This window comes from Apiospora hydei, assembly GCF_038363865.1.
Source record: "Apiospora hydei strain CBS 114990 chromosome Unknown utg000005l_segment0_segment0, whole genome shotgun sequence".
NCBI classification, from domain to species: domain Eukaryota; kingdom Fungi; phylum Ascomycota; class Sordariomycetes; order Amphisphaeriales; family Apiosporaceae; genus Apiospora; species Apiospora hydei.
Genome location: NW_027117364.1, coordinates 2,216,656 through 2,239,376, shown reverse-complemented (window position 1 = coordinate 2,239,376; position 22,721 = coordinate 2,216,656). Strand labels below are relative to the sequence as shown.

Genomic DNA, 22,721 nt, shown 5'->3' with positions numbered 1-22,721 from the left:
GAAGGCTAATTTAGCACTTTCTAAGCGCCGGAAAACTAAAAAGTCGCGAGTCCAGCTTAAAAAAGCCTTTATTATTAAGGAATCTCAGCAGCTATAGGACGAGAAAGCAAAAAGGAAGCGTTTAGCGCCCGATAAAGGTAAAAATAGGGGTTCGTCGAAACGGAGGGCGACCGGTGGAAAGCGCTGTGGTGTTTACGGCGAGACAGGTCACAATACGCGAACATGTAAAAAAAAATATAAAATTAAGCGAAAAATCGGATAACGAGTAGTTTTAATTAATTTTAAACGTTATAATTAAAATAATTTATATAAAAAAGTTAAAAAGTAAAAAAAATACGTCGTTAAATAATATGCGTCGCGTAGTAATAAACTACGTTATACGTTAAAGTTTAATTATATTAAAATTAAATTTAAATACGTCGTTAAATAATATACGTCGCGTAATAATAAACCACGTTACCGGTTTTATATAAACTTTCGAAGAAAAATTACGAAAATAAATATAAAGCCTCTTAAATTAAATATCTTTAAAAAATACGATTTTTTTTATTTTACTATAAAAATTAATACTTATCGATATATAATATATCGCACGCTAATAACAACGAAGACACTATATCGAACACGTTAAAAACGAGTATCTCCGATAATTCGAAAGAAGTCGACGCGGTACTACCGGTTACTATATCCCTTAAAACCCTTAAAGAACAAAATTTTCGTCTTTACGGCAAGTATCTAGATAAGCAGTACCCCAGATTGATTGAAATCGCGCGTCGTCAAATGCCTCGAGTAAAGATTCAGGAGGTGGCTCTTCAAGTGTGCGACCTCTTCGTCCATTGGAAGTTTAACGGCGGAAATGATCTCTACCGACACTTCGAGAAATCGTACTAAACATTTCTGCGGATGGAACAAAAAGAAGAGGACATGGAGAAAGCCGATGCTATGCTGGGTAGTGCGAAGGAGGTATCTCGGCGCGATAAAGTCGCGGAATGGATAGCACCATCGAAGAAGCCGAAAGGAAAGAGCCGGTAGATTGGTGATGGAAGAACCGGGATGGGAGAGGGAACCTTTGGATGAGACAGGACATGCTGCCACCGATTCGCTGTTGGTCAGTTGCTGCTTAGTTAGCTGGGCCGAAACACTTGCTTGCTCTAGTCCATCGAGTTCAGAAATGAAAGGTTTTCACACAGATAGGAGGTGTTTTGTTCCCCCCACACGTGACAAATGGTAGATTAACGTCCTCCGCAGGACGGCGTTCTAAGTGATTAATTCTCCGGCTCCCGCCTCCCGCCATGATGGGCTCGGACAAAGTAGCCTTGACGTTGACTTATCACGTTCGATCCCCGTAAAATGCCATTCTGCAATTACCATAGTGAGCAGTCATTGGCTACCGTACCCTTGGGTTGCTACGCCAAAGGCTCCCCAACCGGCCCGTTGCCGTCTTGGCCGCAGGGCAGTTCGTGAGGGGGTAAGTACCTACGATCTGCAACCCTCTCATATCCCATATCTACTTTAGGTATGCGACAGCCGGTGCTGTGCCGCAGAGAATCTTTTCAGTTGGCGAAAATCCTTGGGCAGCGAGCCAATGCCAATAGTTGCCAACCCCCCAACCGTCATCTTACCATCCGGCATGCAACCGCGCACACTCGCGCAGCGTCAAACCAACACAGTCTCACGACCTTTGGACCAGCAGTATCACAGCTCGTTGATACAGACATGGCGTTGACAGAGAGTATGAAGCTCGACCATATGATCCAATATGCGCAGGACTTGTCGTGGGGCTCTACGTTGGCCCATCTCGGGCTCTTCCTCGCGGCCGCTCTCTTTTTGGTGTCTGTGAGACGGCGCTACCAGTCGCCCATCAGTCATATACCCGGCCCCTTTCTTGCGTCGTTTTCGCGGTTATGGCACTTGCGCCAGATCTGGAGCGGAAAGCAGAACCTCAAGCTCATCGAGCAGCACGATCACCACGGTAAACCTACCCCGGGTTTGCAACGTGTGAAAGAAGGGATTTTACTAATAGTCAACGGAACGTGATTTCCAGGTCATTTCGTGCGGATGGCCCATAATGAAGTCAGCGTTAGCCATCCCAATGCAATCAAAGCTTTGCTTCTGACTGCGCTTCCAAAAGTAGGTGGCTTTCAATCCGAGGGACTGCCGCGACGTTACTGACTCCGTCTTTCACATCAGGGTCAATGGTACGCCATCGTGTCTTTTCCGGACTACCGGTTCTACACGCCCTTCTCCTTGCTGGACCCCAAAGACAAGAACGAATGCAGCAAGTACTTGGCCGGAGGATACCTCCTGCACAACGTTCTGAAGTCGGAACCGGCCATGGACACCAGCATGCGCAAGTTCTTCGGGTGGATGGACAGGTTCGCCGACGAGAAGCGGGCGATGAACCTGGACGAGTTCTTCACCTTTGTCGCCTTCGACATCACGGGCGAGGTCGTCTTCTCCAAGCCCTTCGGCTTCATGGACAAGGGCGAGGATGTCAACCACTCCATCGCCATGAACCTCGGAATGGAGGCCTACATCGCTTTCGTCGGCTACATGCAGTGGCTGCACGGGCTCTTCGCCAACCCCTTCGTCACGTGGCTCGGCATCCTGCCCATGGGCCACCTGTTTGACACAACGATGGGGGCGTTGGAGGAAAGACGCAAGAACCCGGACGCGCGCGCCGACTTGGCCGCCCACTGGTTCAGGGGTCTCGAGAAGGCCGAGCAGGAAGGCTCCAAGCTGTTCAACCTCCGCTGCCTCCAGAGCTTCGCCACGGCCAACGTCGGTGCCGGGTCCGACACGGTCTCGGCCGGTCTGCAGAGCTTCGTGTACCACCTGCTCCGCCATCCGACGGGCTGGAAGCGCATCGCCGACGAAATTGCGGAAGCCCAAAAGCAGGGGAGGTGCCAAGATGACATCATCTCCTATGAAGACGCGACGCAGCTTCCGTACCTGCAGGCGGCCATCAAAGAGGGTCTTCGCATCTTCGCGCCGATAACGAGTACGTTCTCCTTCACCTCGCTACTCATCTAGCTGAAAACTGACACAAGACACCAGTGGGTTTGCCGCGGGTCGCTCCAAAAGGGGCGTGACCATTGGAGACATGTTCTTCCCCGAAGGCGTCACGCTCAACGTCAGCCCCTCGGTCATCCACACGTCCAAGGAGATCTGGGGACCTGACGCTCGCGAGTTCAACCCGGACCGCTGGTTGGAGCCCGACGCCGCCGCCAAGGAGAAGTTCTTCATCCCGTGGGGGGTAGGCTATGCAAGTTGCCCCGGGCAGCACGTAGCTAGGATGCAGCTGTCGAAACTCTCCGCCACCATTGTGCGAGACTACGAGGTCCGACAGGTGGTCCCGGGGGCCGAGTGGAAGTGGTCGGCCTGGTTCACTTCTGTGCCGCATAGCTGGCCGGTTTACATTACCAAGCGAGGATCGCAGTAATATTAATGTAACGGTCACTTACTCACATTATCCCAGGGTAACAAGAGGAAACATGATGGGAGGCTAACAGTCAAATGGGAAAGGCCTAGAAGACAAGCGGGTGCCCCCGCATGGCCCCCCCCATCAGCTAGCCTAACCCCGCCAGTTACACTAGAGATAGCCTGTAGGTTAGGTCTCGACTCACTAATGCTGGCGCTTGGGCTGTATTTCTTAGTTCCACTCGAAATCATCCCCATAGTATTAATTACAATATAATCATCTTTCTCCAGCTGCTTTTTCTAAACTCGACCTGATCATTATTAATTGATACTAGTTGCTTGGGCTCTCATCTAAACCATGTCCGCCGTTTATTGAAAGGAACCAGATACGACCGATTCGACACTCCGGAGAAGATACTGCTTGAGTGCCCCCTTCACGTTACACTTCACGCTGCAAGATTGCCACTAAAAGGGCACCGCTATCAATCAAACCACCATGTTCGTCGTTGCTGAATCTCTGCCCGCTAGGCAACCCTTTCAACCTCCAAAGACGCAAGAATGTAAGCTGCACTTCCAAGGACACTGTTGAGTAGTAGGGGTTGGCCGACGTAGTACTGTACTCTGGGTTAGTCCTTGCTAAAGTGTAATTCAACCGTCGGCGCACCTGGCGACCTACATCGTACGAAGCAGTCGAGTTCAGGCTGCAAACCGAGACGGTACCGTTGTAATCGAGAAACCCTTTCTCGTTATGGATGACGAAGGTGTCAGTCAAATATCCATGCGCGCGAACCCCAGCCAATGTTGCTTCAATCGCCAAGCTGGCATCCTTCAAGTAACCCAGTCGCGCTCCCTTGAGCAGGGCAGTTGCAAACATTGCGCTGCCTGAGACGGTCTCTTTGTCAGTCAACGGATTAGAAGTTGGCCTGCTTGGGACTTATTGCTCACCGCTCGATTCGATGTAGTTCCTTGCTCGTCCTGGCTCATTCATCACCTGCCACCAGGCCCCCGTAACCGGGTCCACGGCCTTGAGCACGGCCTTTGCTAGGCCGTTATACTTGTTGAGCAGATCGTCCCTTTGCTTGCATCCTGACTTTGGCAATAACTCTATCGTGTCCACCAAGGCCATGATGAACCAGCCCAAGCTGCGACCCCAGACGTACGGGCTCGCTCCAGTGATACGATCAGCCCAGACAGCCGTTTTGGAGTCGTCGTACCCATGCACCAGAAGGCCAGACGATGCATTTTGGGTGCGGCACCAGAGAAGGTCGATCTGGAATTGCATTTCATTCAGGGCCTTGCGCGCTTCCTTGTCGTTGTTGCCATCGGAGGTGTAGAGGGCGTAGAAGGGGGCCAGGGAGTACATGCCGTCCAGGTAGCTCCAATTCGGATATACAAAGTACCAGAAGCCACCCTCGCTGTTGCGACGGTTGAGGTCGATGCTTTGGCGCAAAGCTGCAGCTGCCAAGGAGAACGTTGGGGTCTCGTCTGTCTCGGGCCCATTGGACAAGGACAGGAGAGCGTTCCCCGTTCGAGAGGCGATCCAATGGGTACGCCAGGGCGTCATTCGTGGCATTGAGCATGAACGGGGCCACAGATGCAGCACTCTGGCGTATGTAATCCTGGATGTGAGGTGTGAGCGGATCGGTTGGGTACTTCTCGGCAATGGCTACGAATGCCTTCTGGGTGAAGCCGGCCTGCAGCGGTTCCGACGACCCTCCTTTGCCGGTCATGATGCCCTGTCCTCTCGACATGATGCTCCGAGTCATCCATGTTGAGTATTTGACATCGGTAGCGACCGAGATGCCTGCGTTGAGGCAAGCCAACACGGCGGCGAAGGTGCTGGTGTTGAGCTTCATCGCGACGGTCAGAGATGGGTGGTTTGCGAGAAAGATTGGTTCGGTTCTCGGACTGTCTTGATTTCATTTATCTAGGTCGTCGTTTGAATGACACGTCAATTCGATGCTCGGGAAAGTACATGTTACTTCCTTAATCGGACAGTTTGCTGGTTACCAACAACATTGAACAATATGAAGTCAGCAGTTGCAACCCCCGCCCCTCCTTGAGCTGGCAATTACCCATGACAATAATCGCCAATCCAATTGAATAGATCTGCACCGGCAAGACCCTGCCATCTTGGCCCACAGCAAATAAACGCAAGAAGCAGATAGCTGCTGCTTATATCCGAATAAACAGGTGCTGATGGAGGTAGTCAACCCTATGATACAATAAAGCCGAATAAACAGGGTGATTAGTCTACCGATTAATCCAGCACTCAATAGAAAGTAAATGGAATAATCCTGGTGCAGCTATTGGGGTTGACTATGTACATAGTTTATTTCTACGCCTGCGAGCAGGGCTGGACGGCGCTCCCGAGATTACTTTCCCAAGACAGCGAGCCCCCTTGCATTCTGCGGTATGCAGGCATATACATGCAAGGGTCGACGAAGTCGGGACAATCAACTACCCGCAGACATTCCATAGATGGGAGCTGTCAGAATACATTCAAGCTTTAGACGAGGAATCCTAAGAGAAAATGCACATCGCACATCATCTCAAGTCACCACATCAAGAGCTGGAGATACAATGCGGTCTGATCCGAAGAGGAGGGGGTTCGGGTACCGAACCAATGTAACACAACATACCACAGGACATGATGGCCTGCATATCCCACGTCAGAGGGAGGGTGGAAGCTCGCATGTACGTCGCCGCAAGCAAGTTCGTGTTTGTCAGTCACACTTTATCTCCCTGCTCCTTTCAATCAATCAGTAAATCATATTGAAGGCCACCCGGTCAAGCAACGCCTTCTATGCTCAAGTACACCGGCTTAGACGCTCATATATATCAGCACCAGGGCCTTCCGACGAGCCTGGTCATGTAGATCAAAGGTTCCGCATCCACAGCAGCAGCTATGCCCGGATACCGCGGCAGACTCATCGGCGCCATGTCGACGTTTCTAGTCGTCGACGGTGCCGCCTTGGCAGCCCGCATCCACGTGCGCACAAGGATGTTGGGCCGGAACGCGTTTGGAATGGATGACTTCGTCCTCTGTTTGACCTACACCGGCTTCGTAATCGCATGCGCCATGGGATTCACTTCGATGGCATACGGGTTTGCGGCCGAGGAGAAGCGGCCGTACTACAGCAAAGCCAAATCCACCCAGGTAGGTTGCACGCGCAAACTTCTTGTGCTGTTGTCGAACCGATCAACCAAAACTTCTTACAAACATGCGCAGTTCTACTACGCAAACCAGTTGACGGTTTATATCTCGTCTGGCCTCATCAAGTTCGCTGTCGCGCTGGTCCTTCTCCGCATCGCCCGGACCAAGCGCATGCGCTGGTTGCTCCTGGGGTCCATGGTCGTCGTCGCGATCTGGACCATTGTCATGACGCTGTACTCGTCCTGGCTGTGCGCGACCAAAGGGTCCAGCAACTATGCCGGATCGACGACGTGCTCCAACGTGGGCTATTTCCGCACCAGCACGAACATCATCATCGACTACTTTTACGCCTTCCTGCCGATATACATGCTCTGGGACGTCCAGATGAGTTTCAAGATGAAAGCATCGGTGTTGCTGCTACTTGGCCTAGGCGCTTTGTAAGTTCGAGTCTGTGGTTTCACGCGAGATTGCCCACATGGTCACAATGACTACTTACTGATACTTGGGCGCTCAAGTGCGAGCTCTGCTACCATCGTTAAGCTCGTCGTCATTATAAGACTCGTCCATGCAACAGCAGCAGAAGCTGACGACCTACACTATGACCTGCTACTGTGGGCAGATATCGAGCTGGGTCTCGCAATTTTTGCCGTATCGGCGGCAGCGCTGCGTCCTCTTCTCAAGTATGTACACATACCTTGGACCTATGGAAGCCGTAGCAGCCCAAGTCAAGATGGCCTATACCACGAGTTAGAGCATCGATAACTACGAATGCGAGGATACCCAACAATTGTCGCTTTCTTTCCAAATCAACGGGGTTAGAGGTTTGGAAGGCCACCAGGGCGGAGAGCATTGGGCACTCCATGACCGTTCTTGGCATTACCCCTAAGTGAGACTCAGAGGCATCCGGCTATGCTATGTTGGATGCCACAGTCAACACTCGCTTTCCACAATACCAGTCGTTTTCGAACCATACTATGGGAATCTTGTAAGACAGCACGAACATAAGGGTAGTTCACAATCCTAGTAGGTGATTTCACATCGAATGAATCGCAGTATATGTTGTTCCATATACAATGCCCCTTTACTGGGGTTTGACATCTCGGCTGAACAGCTTCATAGTTACGGAAGACCCTCCTATTGTGTTTTAGTATAACAAAGGGACCTTCGATACAAATAAAATGGGTTGTATTCTGTTCTCACTCAGTGTGATCGATACAAAGCAATAGTCGATGGAGTATAAGAGTCCACTGACATGGCGCTTCTCCCGGGTTCTTCTACTTCCACCACAAAGAAACCGACAACGCCATGGCTTCTACACAAATTTCAGTCAGATTGCTTTCCGTGTCACCAATGGGCCTCGCACGGTGGCTCAGGGTGCTTGTGGACAATCAACATGTAGTATATGCCGAGGTGGTAGAAGGCGTCTTTCCTCAAGACTGGCAGAAGACCGGCACTCCTTACGGGCCGGACATAACATTGCCGCCCTTTCCACCCGATTGGGTCGGGAAGACCAATCACTTGGTGATCGATAACATAGACCAGCCCGTATGGGTATGGCGCGATCCTTTACCGGTTACTGCGGACCTTGACGCCTATCGTGGCAGGTACTTTGACTACGCCTCCATTGAAAAGTTGCAACGCGTATTCGAACCCCCACGTATGAGACTGGAGGACCGGTTATGGAAGGTCCGGGTCCAGATCTTGGGCTCGCCGGTGATGGCGTTGATGAAAATTTGCGATTTCCCTCGAGTCATCGGAGACGGGGGCGATTACGACAGCGCCAGGTTTGCAGCGGAGAAGATGCAGCAAGAGATCGTTATGCATCAGCAAGCTGTCGCCGGCGCGCCGACCGTCGTGCCTGCGTTCCTAGGACTCGTGACGGAGCCCGGCCGGGGGTCATCGGGTTTGTGAGCCAGTTCGTCGAAAACGCAGTCACCCTCGACCGGGTCGCCATGGACCGGACGCTCAACATCATGCTCCAGCAGGCTCTCGAGAGGTTACATAACGAGGCTCGCGTCGTCCATAACGACATGAACAAGGGGAACGTTCTCGTCAAGACGGACAGGTCTGAAGTTTTCTTGATCGATTTCGAGCACTCATTGGACTCACGTATCCAGGGTGTCGACTACTCCATCAATGTTCGGATAGACAATATGATATGGAGTAGATACCGCGGTGGTTAGATATATGTGCCATAAGCTATCAGTACTATAAGGTGAGAGAGGGGCACAAGGTAAGTACTAAATAGTAGATGATGTTATGCGGAGTGATAAAACACCTGCCCTCAATCAAGCCATCGAACAGACGCCTTGGCGCCGCGTTACTCCAGGCCGATACTTGCATTTCTCGTATCAGTCACGTAGCGTTAGTCTGTACCGGCCCGTCTAAACATCTTTATGGATCCTATGGACAGTGCTGTTCCGTTTCAATCGCTGTTCGTTTAGCCATCTGGTGGTTGATGCTCCGTCGCCACACTCACAACGGGCACACTCAGTGGGAAAATACAGTAGATAGGCCGGTGACCAAAATACGCTTACCGCAAAACGAAGCATTATTTCTATTATAATAATATAAGAATAACGAGAGTTCTAGAACGATATAAAATTCATATGATATTCTTTTCTCAAGAATAATGTTGAACCTTATATAGCTTGACAAAGTAAAGGTGGTAATATCGAGTACTTTGATATGCCCATTTACGGAAGGCGCATTTCGGTCATCGGCCTGGTAGACATGCCAGCATGCTGTCTCAACGGTCTTCGAATCAGGTAAGTTCGGAGCAATTGACTATGTACGTCGCGCACATATGCGTGTTTCAGTAAGAGATGTGCTTGCTACCTCTGTTATGTATGCCAAAAATGGCACTAAACCTAGTTTTAGGTGTGTATTTGAAGATATCAACACTTTTGGTCTTGCCAATACCTTGATGCGGTGTAGTAGCAACATTGGTAGAAATCGTAGTGTCTTTCTGGTGTTGAAGGGCAATTGGTACGATTGTCGGCACCGGCAATCTTGGATGGAATACCACAGTTAGAAGAAATCTTCAGGTACACGCCTAAAATAGGTGTGGCGTGAAGACCGTGCATTGCAGCTGGTGATGGGGCATAGTAGGTAGGTCCAGCTAACGAGGTGACATAGTGGATGTAGCACATCTCTTCAGTAAACGCCGCGCCCCTGAGCATGATATCTGAAGAAGTGTCAGCCGGGACTGTTGCGTTGCTGACTCGCTGTAAAGGGGCGTGATGTAATGGGATGGCTGTGGAGCACATCGGATGATACTATGGATGAACGGTGAACCGCTCGGACGATCGAAAGCCATCAATTGACTTCTGGGGGACCACGCAGCGACGCTCCATGCAAGATGAGATGCGGAGGCCTTATTGCCGGTGAATGTCCGATGTATAGCTGACCAAAGGGAGGTCGAATCCCCTTTAAATGGAAAAAGACATTTACTATCCGATTGGTATTTATATATTCTATAAGTATACCAACATGCCGGATAAAGCTAGACACGACTCTACGTGCGTACTAAAGTAAGTAGGCAATCACTGCACACGAAGCTTTCGAAACCGGGGTTCTGGGGGTGGTGGCAGTAGTGCTGGTAGATTTCGAGGGCCAGGGGCCTCACTGTGGCTTGTGAGTACGCGTACTTGCAAGGGAAATGCTCGCATGCTGACATGGGCACTGCGAAAGTTGGAACTGGAAGGATTCGGGGGCGACCCAGTCTGCCAGTGACAGGTGGGGGGCAAGCGGGCCAAATCCCAGCGCTTCCCAGGCAAGCCAGGGTCTGGCCAGTCAGCCAGAGAGCACCAGTGCCAACGACTCGGGTAGTGCCAGAGTCCAGCGCTTCGTGATATTGGCGACGAGGCTTCGGCATGTCGCATTCGGCTGGGCACTTCTTTTCTTTTCTTTTCCTGCTTACCTTCTTGCCTATGGCGCATGCGCATGCCGTATGAGTCCCGTCCATTAATTTATACCTACATACATGCGTTTGCTCCTTCTGGGGCCTTCTGGGATGGGAAATGATGATGTCTCGGTCAGGCAGAGCCGTCCGAGGCCGCCTGGCCAGATCGATGCATTCCAATAATCCAACTGCGCCCTCTGCCTTACCCTGTATGCGAGTCCGGGTTGGGCTTACCGCTCTCCTGCAGGCCAACTAACACGCTGCAAACCCAGCAACAATCAGGTCCGGATCATTTCAGAAGAGTGGAAACGGTTTTGGTGATCTGAAGGAAGGAATTGGCACAAATTCGTGCGGAATGCAAAGGCTTCGCCACCAACGTTGATTGATCGCACCAGTCACTAAGAACCGACCCTAAGCACAAAGCGTGTCGGCAATTCTCTTTGTTGGCTACATCTGACTGCGTCTGACTGCATGTGCTTACATTACTACAACCTCTGATCCGTTCATAACTACAAATATCGACTGGGCATTCCAGGCCAACCTTCTCATCTTTTCCGGTTGAGACACCCGTGCCCTTGCCAACTGTTGACATTGACCATGACATCGACCATGGCATCCGAAACTGCCAGAGTCACCGGGACTGATGCAAAGCCATCGATGCCCTCCAAACCTCAACCCAAGAGCAGCAAGCCGTGGATGAGGCACACTGAGGATGTCCGAATGCTCGGATGCACCGGCCTCTTTTTCGTCGTCTTCATATTCGCCTGGAGAAGCTACACCTCGCCGCTGTCTGGCGGCGTGGCCTCCTTCGTGATATGGCTGGCCCTGTTTCAGCTCTCCTTCATGGGCGCGCTGGCGACGCACAACGCCATCCACGTTCCGGTCTTCTGGAAGCCCTGGCTGAATAGCTTCTACCAGATCTGCCTGTCGCTGCAGTACGGCTTTCCGGTGTCGGTGTTTGTGCCCGGCCACAACCTGTCCCACCACAAGTATCCCCAGCAGGCTCGAGATATTAGTGAGTTTTATATACCATTGCCCAATTGAAACTCATTCGATGATGTTTTCAGTCTCCTACTAAGCTGTGAGGACTACGGCTAATCGAGTTCACCTTAGTGCGCACAACCAAGGTCCGCTATCGCTGGAATCTCTTGAACGGCTTGCTCTTCTTCTTCCACGTCGTGTTAACGGGAGGCGACGATGACAAGTTGTACTTTGCTGCGCAGGCGCGCCTGAACCGACCTATCGTGCGGCAGCGCAGGCGTGAGGAGATTTTCGTCTTTGGCGCCATGGCTGTATTGCTTCTGCTCGACTGGCGGCGCTGGATCTGGTTCGCCCTTCTTCCGCAGTTCTACTCGAAATGGGCGATCATGAGCGTCAATCTGCTCCAACATGATGGTAACGACTTGTTTTCTCGTTGTCTGAATTTTCCTGCTTTTTTTCTGAATTTTCTGCCCCCCCCTCCCCCCCACCACACACACACACCCCTTCCCCGCGGCCGCTCTCCCCAAAGAGGGGGCGTTATGGGTGAAAAGTTATACTAACGTCGTGAGTCGATAGGCTGCGATATTAAGTCGAAATACAACTTCGCGCGCAACTTCACAGATCCGCTGCTGAACTGGCTCTGCTTCAACAACGGCTACCACACCGTCCACCACTTGTACCCTGGCCTCCACTGGTCGATACTACCGCAAAAGCACCAAGAGCTCATCTCTAGTCACATTGCGCCCAGCTTGGAGGATCCGAGCATCCTCGGCTACATATGGCGCATCTTCATCTGGCCTGGCATCCGCCTCGATTATCGGGGAAACCCCCTGGTTCTCACCAAAGAGGAGATAGAGATGCAGAATGAACCTTGGCTTTACGAGCAAGAGGAGACGTTCTCGACAGAGCAGGAGTATCTGACCAGCGACATGAAATAGACTTGCAGCAAGAAACGGCGTTGTTGCAGGCTTATTAGATTTCGACTCAGCGATTCCATGGTAGACACAAATGTATCTACAACAAAAAGCGTTTCCGAAGCATTGTCATCTTAACCAGAAATTTCCTTCTACTCTCCGTGTCGCTTGGTGGCATCCGACACTATGATTCTACTCGGATGATGCTAATGAACATCTTTCACTATGGGCACATTGACGCTCTAAGGTACAGCCTGACATTAAACAGCTTTGAGGGATACTTTATCTTCCTCGGGATTACCACTCATCGCGACCCAGCCTCAATATCTCATGGCATTCGACGATCCAATACCGGCCGGGCGCTGCTCTGCTATCCGGCTTCCACCTCTCCAAGAGGGCGGCCTTGACCGCTGCGCGGGCAATCACATCGGGCTCCTGGCCGAGGTTATCATGCAGTGCTCGGTTGAAACTGCCAACGCCGCGGACCAGCGACTTGACGAAGGGCCCGCCCTGGTGCTCGCGCTCACGTTCCCCGAGGATGATGCCCGGCCGCAGCACGACGGTCTGCTCGAAACCGAGAGATTGGATCGCGTTCTCGACACCCCGTTTCATCTGCAGGTACGGCATTGCGCGAGCTAATGGGCTTTGCGTGCCGGCGCACGAGACGAAGACGAACGACTTGACGCCATGGACATGGGCGGACTCTGCTAGCTCTATGTTTACTGCGCGGGTATGTAAGCAACATCAGCTAGGGGGGACAGGCGGGCAAGATGCCTCATAGACATGTACACGGTCACTGTGAATTTGGGAAGGAGTAAAAGCGAGTGCCTGCCTCACTTACCGTCATGGTCAATCTTCCACTGGTTCGCAATCCCACCGGCTTGCTTTCGGGTCGTCCCGAGAGACGAGAATACCATCGTGGGCGGTGGCGAGATGGCGGCCAGCGTTGAGGCCCACCTGCTCGTGTCGCTCTCGACGTGAACTGATAGCTTGGGAAAAGACTCTGGCGATACCCCCTGTAGGGCACATCGGGAGATGGTGTGGACCGCTTTCACGGTATCGAGGCTCAGAAGGGCGGACAGGATATGCGAGCCGACGTGGCCGGTGCAGCCGACTACAACAGCGATAGCCATTACCCCGGCACTCAATTTTATCGTATTCTGAGTATTCTGAGTATTCTGAATGATTGTGGTACTAGATGACGCGGGAAGTGTCTTGTAGAATTCCAAAAGTGATGTTGTTCTGTCAGTCTAAAGTTGCCCGTCTCCTCACGAGAGTCGAGAGAGGTACATGATACATCTTTATATTCAGCTCGTAGGGCCTTTTCTCGGGGACATTCTGGTATTTCAGGTAGCGGGTAGATAATACCACTGATTTCTCAGAAACAATACATATCTACGACGACTTCCGGGCGAACATTCTCTCCGCGGTAGAGTGTAAGCTGGTGGCTGACAAAGCCACCCGTTTATATTGTGCCCATACGGCGGGATCCGAATTTGGCCGAGTTACTTCTAATTCGACGCGTGAATTATGTCATATGCTATTCTGAATCTCAAAATCCATTCCATACGAAGCTATTATATGGCGGCGCAAACGCCGGCGACGTTGCCGGTGGGAGGGTAATTGGCCAGTGGAGGAATTAGGTAACGAGGGGTACGGAAATGGGCCGCGCCAATGTTCAGTTGCCTGGCGGGGCACTTTTTGCTTGCTTTCCAGAGCTTCGTGACTTTGCCACCAATCTACATACACATATACAAACCAAAAGACAACATCAACGACGAACATACTGAACACGGGCGATTTATTGGAAGGAACTCAGTTCTTGAACAATTGGGGTCTTGCTCACACGCCTTACGACACGTCTCGGTTTACAGACCAAACCGCCCATCATGGCGTCCAATCCCTATGAAGGTACGTACACAGAACGCTGTATGGCAAGCCTCCTGTTTCCAGCCGCAGCAAACTAATCAGGAGGGCATATACACAGTCGAGCACAACATCAAAGAGAGCAACAACAAGCCGCACGCGCGACGACCCGACATGTCCTCCTTCACCTCGCTCCTCCACCAGATCTCGCCCGAGGCCGGCTCGACGGCCAGCACGACGACGCACCACGCGGGGCCGACGCCCGTAGAGGCGGCGGGCCTGTTCCGCCTACTACAAGACCAGATGGCGACGCTGGCGGCTTCGGCGCCCTCGGACGGCAACCGCAGCTTCCTCGAGGGTCTGGTCAGCCTGCTCGAGTCGGACATCGACAGCCCGCCCGAGCACATCCGCGGCGTCACCCAGGAGTACCTCGACCAGCTCGAGCGCGTACCTAAGAAGCAGCTCAAGGCCGAGGACTCCTGCCCCATCTGCGCTGAGACCTACCTCGACGACCCGTACCCGCTCGTTGTCGAGCTGCCCTGCAAGGGCGGCCACCGCTTCGACCTCGAGTGCGTAGGACACTGGCTCTCGGGCAAGGGCACGTGTCCGCTGTGCCGGCAGGACCTGACGGAGAAGAAGAAGATCGAGGTGGAGGATGACGAGGAGGACAATGAAGACCCGGACGGCTTGTACGGCTAGGCGTAATTACGTATGCGACTCCCTTGTGCCCTTATGTTTACTCGATTGGCAGTGCCGAGGAAAGGACCGCGTTATAGACTGGTCCATATGGAAGGGGCAAGGCTTTGGTGATACCCAGCAAAAGCGAATAAATAAAGCTACAACTAATGTTCATGCTGGTTACTTGTCGAATGTGACGATGCTTCTAGGAATGAATAGTCTTAGCATGATGGAATGGTATTCTATTCCCCATACCGCACGACAATCGTACAACGTGGTATAAGTATCGGGTGGCGTATCATCCGATGTGATTATCAGTATTTTACAGATGACAAACGTTACACGCCATGGTGTCCTTCTGAAATGTTTCCATTTTGCACTTCTCCTAAACTCCAAATGAATGCAAAACGCAACCTAGGGTACACGCCCTCCGTATCGTATGACCCTACCCATTGCTTGAGTAGCAACCGTTCGTCATCATCTCCTATATCAGTAGGCGTGCCTCGTGGGATATGTGCTCCCTATATCGGGATGTCGATATGTTGGGATCATGAGTGAACCTCCTTCCTTAGAAGTTTTCAGCTCTAATTGGAGCCGCCTTTGTTCGCGCCCCCACTGCCGCCGCTCTTCTTGCTCTGGTTGCCCTGCTGCGGCTTGTCCTCCATCGCGCCCTGGCCGCCCTTCGAGACCTCATGGTTGGCTGGGCTGACGCCGAGCGGGTTGCCGCTGTCGCCGGTACCGTCGGCCTTGTCCGACTTCTTGTTGCCCTTGCCGGCCGTCTGCCTCGCCTCCTCGGGCCCCGTCTTGTCCGGGTTGAAGGCCGCGTCCGTGTTCGCGGCCGCCTGCTCGTCCGTGCCGCTGCCCGAGTACTCGTGCGCCCGCGGCTTCACCGAGTTCCGGTCCTGGTCGTCCTTGTAGGCCATGCGCGCCGCCGAGGTGCTGAGGGGTTGGCGCTGCAGCATGGAGGAGGAGGTGGGAGTGGCGGCTGTCCGCGGCGATCTGAAGGCGAGGCGCAGGGCGTTGTGGGCCGCGGTGCGGAAGGGAGTGAAGGAAGGCATAGTGGTTTCTGGTTGGTGTCCTGTTCTTTTGGAAGGTGTGTGACAGTTATTGGCGTTGTTATGTCGAATAGACGATATAAGACTCAATTGATAGGTAGTTGGGTGTATTAAGGACGGGGGTATACTGGTTAAGGGAGAGAGAGAGAAAAGATTCTTTCGCAGAGGACGACTGGTGATGAACGATGCTCTCGGGGTAACGACCGAATTACCGGTACTGACGTCAGGACAAGGATAGAGCTTCGGGCGGGTCAAGAGCTCCGGCAGAGCTTTCCCCACACTCAGTCCAGTGGCAAGCGGCAATTGAATTTGGGCTCAAAAATTGGGAAAGCCGTTGAACATCTTGATCACCACGTGAAGATAACAGCCTTGGAAATACCTTGAGGGCTGGATTGTTAGACGGACATGTCGCAATAAACCATTGAGACGAGTCAGCAGTGTTGGCATTGGACCATGCCCATCATCTCGTCTGCATGCCTTGGCAAGGATCAAGCACACTCCATCGCTCGTCGGTAATATGTCCCTACTTGCATACATGTGGGCTACCTGATGATCTGATCATTATATCATGATATAACCAGAATTCATTCGATGAAAAGTAAGAGGCCCTTATGTTTCTAGCGACTAACATTACTCATCCGGTATAATTAAAGCCCATTTGATCCAAACCAACCAGTCGGGTCGAAGCAATCCATATGTTCATTTCAAGGCAACGACACCCTTGGCGCTCTAGATGAGCAGCACCGCAGCGACTGCCAAGCCTACAGCGAGCTTTCCATCCGCGCGATCAAGGGCGCCTGCGCTGGAGCCGCCGGGGACGCTAGATGCCGATGGGGTCACAGTCACCGTCCCAGGGCTTGCAGGGGTCTTCGTAGGGGTCGTGGTCGCTTTCGTGGTCTCGTCGGCTGTCTGCGCCGCGGGGACTGACAGTTTCGAGGTCGATGTCTCCAGATCATCTGATGTGAGTGTGCTGGAAGCGCGTCGCGAGGACGTTGTCACAGCGCCGCCGCCGCCGCCACCGCCAATCGAGGTGCTGCTGTGACCAACGTCACCAGCACTGCTGCCGCTACCACCGCTGCCGCTGCCGCTGCCGCTGCCGCCGGAGCACGTCTGGCCATTCCTGCAACAATACCCATTGCTAGTGCACTTGCTGCCCGAAGGACAGTAGGTTCCGTCGCTGCAGCAGTCGGCAGTTGTCGGCATGCAACCGATACCGCACATGGTCTTGCCGGCGGCGCACGACGATGCGCCGCTGCCGTCCTTGCAGGTCTTGCCGATGGGGCAGCAGCCGCCTGGGTTGCATACGCTGTTGATGGGGCAGTATGTGTTTGTACCGTCCTTGCAACACTGTGAAGACGTATCATTTGTTAGCTGTTTCCTGCCTTTGGAGTGGTGAGATTGATGGCATAGGACAACAAAGACCCCGACTCATTTTACAGAAGTAACATGACAGGGTTGAGAATACTCACGACACTGCCAATGGGCATACAGCCGCTCTCACATGTGGTTTCCGATAGAGCGCAGCCCGACGATGCGGCAGCAAGGACGACGCCATTGCCACCGCCGGGGAAGAGGCCGGCTGAATACTCGACGCGCTGACGTGGTTCCTGGGCGAAGACGATAGTCGCCGACCCTAGGGCGAGAAGGGGCAATACGGCGCGCATCCTGAAAATGTACGGGTTTGAGGGGCTGTGGTGGTATCTTGCGAACTGTCGAGGAGGTGTACCGAGAACCAGAATATCGGCCTCTCAGCCTTGATCCCGCGACGGACAAGCCCTCTCATCCCTTATATACCCAGCTTTAACTAAGAGGCCTTTCGGTGCGAACCGCCTTGGGGTAACCCGCCGCTGGAGACCAATGGGCTTGCATTACCTAGTGAGTCGGTTGTAGTCGGTCTCATTTGGTGGCGGCCAGATCAGCGGCACTGTTCTTAGCGCGTCCATCTCCTTCGCGCTACAGCATACCCAAATCTTCAGCCCTGCGTTACTCCTGTTCGCTCCTCAATGCTCATATCATTCAGGCGCGCTCGAGGTACCGCCAGCATGCCAATATCTACCGACCAAATGACAGAGGAAACTCGCCATCTGAGACAAGGTCAACGCGACGTTGATTCCCGTTTTGTGTTTTAAGAGTTCCTCGCCCCAGGCGGGAAACTACTCTGTCCCTGTAGCCCGGGTATGATCAACAAATACGGCGCCCTCACCATGGTTCAGTCACACTGCTTCGCTTGGGACATGTTGGTGTGATGCTGTTCTGATTTAGGTAAGCTTGGCAAATCCCCACAATCCTTCCGTGTGATCTCACGCTTGGGTAGCATCCCATCACCAGAATAGCGAAATCATGAAGCTGAAGATAGCGTCGTATCAGCCTCGACTCTCAAAAAACCATCCACAAGGACTCGCTAGGGTACGCTACCCGTCATCACTTTGCCAGCTGCTTAAGCTATCTCCTATCTGGGCATGATGTGATGGCAATTAGAAGGCATTCCGGCTCAAATGGAGGACCTCGCCTCAGTCCCGATTCTCGTGGCTTGGGAAATGCATCAAATGAGTGAAATCCGATGCGCAAAGGTGCTGTATCTCATCTGGTTCCGAGTTGCAGCTCTCTCTCCATTCCTCTCTTAATGAGTTTGTTTACTACACCGCCAGGACAAAGCAAACCGTGATCTGCATTCCAGCTGAAAACGCCCCGTGGGGACATCAAACCCCTCTCTATTTACACGTCCAGTAATAACCAATCATGAGGAGGCTTCTTGTTTGGTCGATGGGACGATAGGTTCGTTTTGGCTCAGCTGCCAAGCCGCCAGTCCCCAAACTACCAGTATCGACCGAGCTGTTTGTGCTTCCGGACTAGGCAACCGGAGACCCTTGATCTTCTCGCCTGAACTCGGAGAGTCCAAGGTTTACTCGATCGAGTATCCTTGCTGTGGGATTTAGCTGGAGCTAAGGATACCTAGGATTCTGGAACGGATAGATTCCTCACCGAGAGCAAAGGTAGGTCTGCGACTTGATCGTCGACCATCATCGGCATCACATGATGGAACGTTCCGACATGCGTGAAGTTTGGGAATCAACAGAAGAATCGCTCTAGCCTACATCGGTATCAGCAGTTTATGGGCGGAATACTCTTATTCCTCATGACAAAGTACATCAACCAAATAAACACCGTATCGCCGTTTTCGGGACTCCGACCAATGGCCCGGTCGAAACGAGCGGCCATGAGGAGACAGGTCTATCGAACGATGACTTTCGGCGCCTTAGTCAGGCGGTCTCTCTCGCCGTGAGTCGCCGAGTCATGAGCAAAGCATCGAAACGATGTCCCTCCCAATGTAAACCAAGATACCCCGAACTGCAGTCCAGCGCTGTCGCTAAGCAGATGCCTTCTTTCATCGCCCGAATTGCCACCATTCACTCGCATGCTTGTTTCTTTTCTCCATGGCGTCTATTGTGTCGCGGAACTTGCGATCTTGCTCCCTCATCTTGCGATCGTGTTCTGCGCGAAGGTCCGACGCTAGCTTTCTTTGCCTACGCTGATTATTAGCAAGAAGGGAATGCGGGATCAATAAGATGAGAGAGACTTACGATGACATGGTGTAGAGATAAACACCTATTGCGAGCCAAGGTACCTTCTTGAATATGTTGGACATCTTCTACTGAACCTTTCAGTTGCGTTCAATATAGCATCAAATCATGTGCCAGTTATTCCTAGTGTGTACGCTGTCATGATGGGGATGGGCAGACATTTAAAGAACGGATGGAATTGGTTATTGAGTAAACGGAGAAAGGCATAATTGTAGGCGTGTTTAGGTTTATTCTTGCCCGGACAGAAGTCCCTTTCTACTGGCACAAGCACATCGCCTCGGTACGTGCCATCCGAAGAAGAAACTCTAACTGCCCGGACAGGCGGCGCCGTTGCGCCGGCAATGATAAAAGCCGGCCGACATCAATATACGCGGTCACTGATGCCCAAGACTGCGGAGGGGGCCCGGGCATCATTCCCCCTGACGGCGGTCGGCAGTACCAAATCGCCAGCCGCCGCATGCGACGGAGGCAATAAGGCAACCTTAGGCAAAGGCCTTTGTTGGGTGTACACAAGATGGGGCGACATGTAAGGGATAATGCGCCAAGGCAAGTTGGTTGGCAATCTTCCAAGGCGCGGGCGTGCGTCTCAATCTCGACGTCAGCAACCTCGCAGACCGAACGAAGGAAGGAGGTGCCAGCTAAAGTAGAGCTTCCCCCTAGTCAACAACCCGTCTGAAATATTCCCAACAAAAGCCGTTTCCTTCACTTTTCCTATATACCATTTCGTTTCAATCTCTTCCCTGTTCAGTTGTGCCTGGCCGAGAACCTGCTCTCACTCTCTTTCCTTTAACCAAAATGGCCAACAATAAGCCTACCGTCATCATTATCGGCGGGGGCTGGCACATCCCCAGCTCCTACTCCAAGCTCGCCGGACTCCTCCGATGGTCCGGGCTGGAAGCCCACGTGCCCCGGCTGCCGACCATGAACGAGGCCCGCCCTCCCCAACGCGGACCTGGCGACGGACACGCAGTTCATCCGCTCCTACGTGGAGAGCCTGGTCGAAGCCGGCCGCTCCGTCATCGCCGTAACCCACTCGTACGGCGGCCAACTCGGCACCAACGCCCTGACCGGATTGGGTCTGGAAACTCGCGCCAAGAGCGGCCTGCAAGGCGGCGTCTCGCACCTGATCTACATGTGCGCCTCCGCCCTCCTCGAGGGCCAAACCATGGTCGACAAGGTCAAGCAGTTCGACCACGAACACTACATGCCCGTGGCCTTTGACTTCGACGCCGAGGACAACACCGTCGTGTGCCGCCAGCCCAAGGCAACCCTCATCGGCGACGGCCAAGAAGGCGAGGCAGACGAGGCGGAGATCGAAGCTTACTTGTCGAACTTGGTCCGTTGGAACGGGACCTGCATGTACCAGCCCATCTCCCACTGCGCATGGCGGGAGATCCCCGTGTCGTACATCTACACGAGCGGGGACGGAACCCTCCCGCTCGTCTACCAAGAGTCCATGGTGGAGACGTTGAGGAAGGAGGGCCGGGACGTGGCCACCGTGGAACTGAGTACGGGCCACTGTCCCAACCTGACAAAGGCCAAGGAGGTTGCCGACGTCATCTCGAAGGTGGCTAGGGGTGAGAAGTTGGATGGCTGAATCTGCTACGAATGAAGAAAGACATTGGTGCAGCATATATACCTCCAAAACAGATGATTCTGGCACATACGACCATATCCTGCTGAATACTAGGGAGTACTTACGCCCATGGAATAACTACGAGATCCTGCGGCGTTGGTCCAACCTTGATAGGAATTCCCCGCATGTAGGAGCCCTTCACCTGGGGTACAACCTGAACATCCTTAAGTGGCAGAGCCACGGGCTGAGAGTAGCAAGTCGGCGCAGCGGCATATGAGAATAGAGAGAGGGGGGCCAGGGTGATGACGGTCAAATGAACGAATGTCATCTTTGCCCATCGTATGGTTGATCGAAACGCTGTTGGTGCGCGAGCAGCTAAATCCCTGTATCATAACCAACGACGTCTTGGCAATCACATCAATGGCCAACCGCATCGGCTACATGTTCCCCGAACATTTGGCGACATACTTCTCATCGCAAGTCCCTTATCCTGATTGTGTTTCAACATGGGCGATACGATGCGAGACATACCCGACATCCGACAAGCTCTTAAGGTCACACACAATGGCCGCCTGGAGGAGATCGCGCATGGTGCCTTTGCTGGCACTAGTCATCACCTTCTTTCTCCTATATGAACTCGACTTTTCAGTGCCACAACCATCGGCTCCGTTAGCTCCGGCCATCGAAACCAACAGAAAGCCCAAGTCGAGACCACCTCTCCGTTTCACGCCGTCCTCCGGCTTCAATTGGTCGACGGCTGAGTCGTTCTTTCCTGGCAAGCCCGTCAGTGCCGGGTTTAAGAACCCCTTTTGGGGGTGGACGGCGACGCCGGTCGACGCCCTAGATACCTTATGGATAATGGCATGACTACATTTGAAGGAAACATTTTCCAAATCCCGTCGAGTGCCGAAGAACTGGTTCCCTACCAGGGCGTTGCGGGCAGCAGTTGGTCCAAACGAACTTGGCAGGGCCATTGGAACTCTCTCGACACGGACACGCCAATCACCGTCGAAGGAGTTGGACGTGTCTAAATGGTTATTTACAGTCGTGAAGTTTCTTTCAAGATCTGCTGAGCTGCGCCGAAACAGCTAGGCTATGCTGACGGCTACTGTCCCGACCCAGGCACGTCCTCATTAGCATGTGCCCTCGTCGAATCAGAGGTGACTTCCATGTACCGCCTGCACGAACACCCAGGTAGTTCCAAGTTCATCCAGTATCGACCCGAGAAATAGCAGCCCGGGAAAGTAAAGATATATGCCGCATTGAAAATGCTCATAGTATTGAGCCCCAAGGGCGATCCACTCGACATTCGGTGGTATCGTCAATCAGCCAATTCCTCAGATGAGAAGGCAGACATTAAAACCTTGGACGAGACTGTCCAGAGCAGGGAACATTGGTAGCTGGCTAGTGGTTATCGTGACGATGTAAGTCTTTTCGATAAGCATGACGGTCCTTCCACCCACCTGAGAGATCATCTAAGCCATGGGAAGGTTGGGTGTATGCATATCAGGGTATTTTGTTCAGGTTTGAACGTGATTGGGCCACTCGAAACAGCACTCACATTGGATGCACAATTTACATATGTATAT

General features: G+C 52.7%; 11 protein-coding genes across 11 annotated transcripts; 7 read left to right on the top strand and 4 right to left on the bottom strand.

The window, feature by feature from the left end:
* Positions 1-1,749: 1,749 nt before the first annotated feature.
* On the top strand, positions 1,750-3,442 carry PG997_006181 (cytochrome p450; the record flags this gene model as incomplete). The annotated part of the gene is made up of 4 exons (XM_066810496.1): positions 1,750-1,987; positions 2,045-2,130; positions 2,191-3,001; positions 3,051-3,442. The coding sequence occupies 4 exons, from the start codon at positions 1,750-1,752 to the stop codon at positions 3,440-3,442; spliced, it is 1,527 nt and encodes a 508-aa protein (XP_066669419.1).
* Positions 3,443-3,944: 502 nt separating this feature from the next.
* On the bottom strand, positions 3,945-5,276 carry PG997_006180 (uncharacterized protein; the record flags this gene model as incomplete). The annotated part of the gene is made up of 4 exons (XM_066810495.1): positions 3,945-4,034; positions 4,097-4,302; positions 4,366-4,859; positions 4,972-5,276. The coding sequence occupies 4 exons, from the start codon at positions 5,274-5,276 to the stop codon at positions 3,945-3,947; spliced, it is 1,095 nt and encodes a 364-aa protein (XP_066669418.1).
* Positions 5,277-6,328: 1,052 nt separating this feature from the next.
* On the top strand, positions 6,329-7,018 carry PG997_006179 (uncharacterized protein; the record flags this gene model as incomplete). The annotated part of the gene is made up of 1 exon (XM_066810494.1): positions 6,329-7,018. One exon carries the CDS (start codon positions 6,329-6,331, stop codon positions 7,016-7,018), a length of 690 nt encoding a protein of 229 aa, XP_066669417.1.
* Positions 7,019-7,927: 909 nt separating this feature from the next.
* PG997_006178 (uncharacterized protein) lies at positions 7,928-8,760 on the top strand (the record flags this gene model as incomplete). Its single annotated transcript, XM_066810493.1, has 2 exons — positions 7,928-8,480; positions 8,510-8,760. The coding sequence occupies 2 exons, from the start codon at positions 7,928-7,930 to the stop codon at positions 8,758-8,760; spliced, it is 804 nt and encodes a 267-aa protein (XP_066669416.1).
* Positions 8,761-11,090: 2,330 nt separating this feature from the next.
* Positions 11,091-12,400, top strand: PG997_006177 (uncharacterized protein; the record flags this gene model as incomplete). Its single annotated transcript, XM_066810492.1, has 3 exons — positions 11,091-11,496; positions 11,595-11,876; positions 12,039-12,400. 3 exons carry the CDS (start codon positions 11,091-11,093, stop codon positions 12,398-12,400), a joined length of 1,050 nt encoding a protein of 349 aa, XP_066669415.1.
* A 273-nt stretch (positions 12,401-12,673) lies between these two features.
* On the bottom strand, positions 12,674-13,509 carry PG997_006176 (fmp-52; the record flags this gene model as incomplete). The annotated part of the gene is made up of 2 exons (XM_066810491.1): positions 12,674-13,098; positions 13,218-13,509. The coding sequence occupies 2 exons, from the start codon at positions 13,507-13,509 to the stop codon at positions 12,674-12,676; spliced, it is 717 nt and encodes a 238-aa protein (XP_066669414.1).
* A 772-nt stretch (positions 13,510-14,281) lies between these two features.
* PG997_006175 (uncharacterized protein) lies at positions 14,282-14,941 on the top strand (the record flags this gene model as incomplete). The annotated part of the gene is made up of 1 exon (XM_066810490.1): positions 14,282-14,941. The coding sequence occupies one exon, from the start codon at positions 14,282-14,284 to the stop codon at positions 14,939-14,941; it is 660 nt and encodes a 219-aa protein (XP_066669413.1).
* A 563-nt stretch (positions 14,942-15,504) lies between these two features.
* On the bottom strand, positions 15,505-15,978 carry PG997_006174 (uncharacterized protein; the record flags this gene model as incomplete). The annotated part of the gene is made up of 1 exon (XM_066810489.1): positions 15,505-15,978. One exon carries the CDS (start codon positions 15,976-15,978, stop codon positions 15,505-15,507), a length of 474 nt encoding a protein of 157 aa, XP_066669412.1.
* Positions 15,979-16,704: 726 nt separating this feature from the next.
* On the bottom strand, positions 16,705-17,639 carry PG997_006173 (uncharacterized protein; the record flags this gene model as incomplete). Its single annotated transcript, XM_066810488.1, has 2 exons — positions 16,705-17,322; positions 17,445-17,639. 2 exons carry the CDS (start codon positions 17,637-17,639, stop codon positions 16,705-16,707), a joined length of 813 nt encoding a protein of 270 aa, XP_066669411.1.
* A 2,712-nt stretch (positions 17,640-20,351) lies between these two features.
* PG997_006172 (alpha/beta-hydrolase) lies at positions 20,352-21,153 on the top strand (the record flags this gene model as incomplete). Its single annotated transcript, XM_066810487.1, has 2 exons — positions 20,352-20,440; positions 20,487-21,153. The coding sequence occupies 2 exons, from the start codon at positions 20,352-20,354 to the stop codon at positions 21,151-21,153; spliced, it is 756 nt and encodes a 251-aa protein (XP_066669410.1).
* Positions 21,154-21,552: 399 nt separating this feature from the next.
* PG997_006171 (uncharacterized protein) lies at positions 21,553-22,163 on the top strand (the record flags this gene model as incomplete). The annotated part of the gene is made up of 2 exons (XM_066810486.1): positions 21,553-21,919; positions 22,012-22,163. 2 exons carry the CDS (start codon positions 21,553-21,555, stop codon positions 22,161-22,163), a joined length of 519 nt encoding a protein of 172 aa, XP_066669409.1.
* Positions 22,164-22,721: the final 558 nt, after the last annotated feature.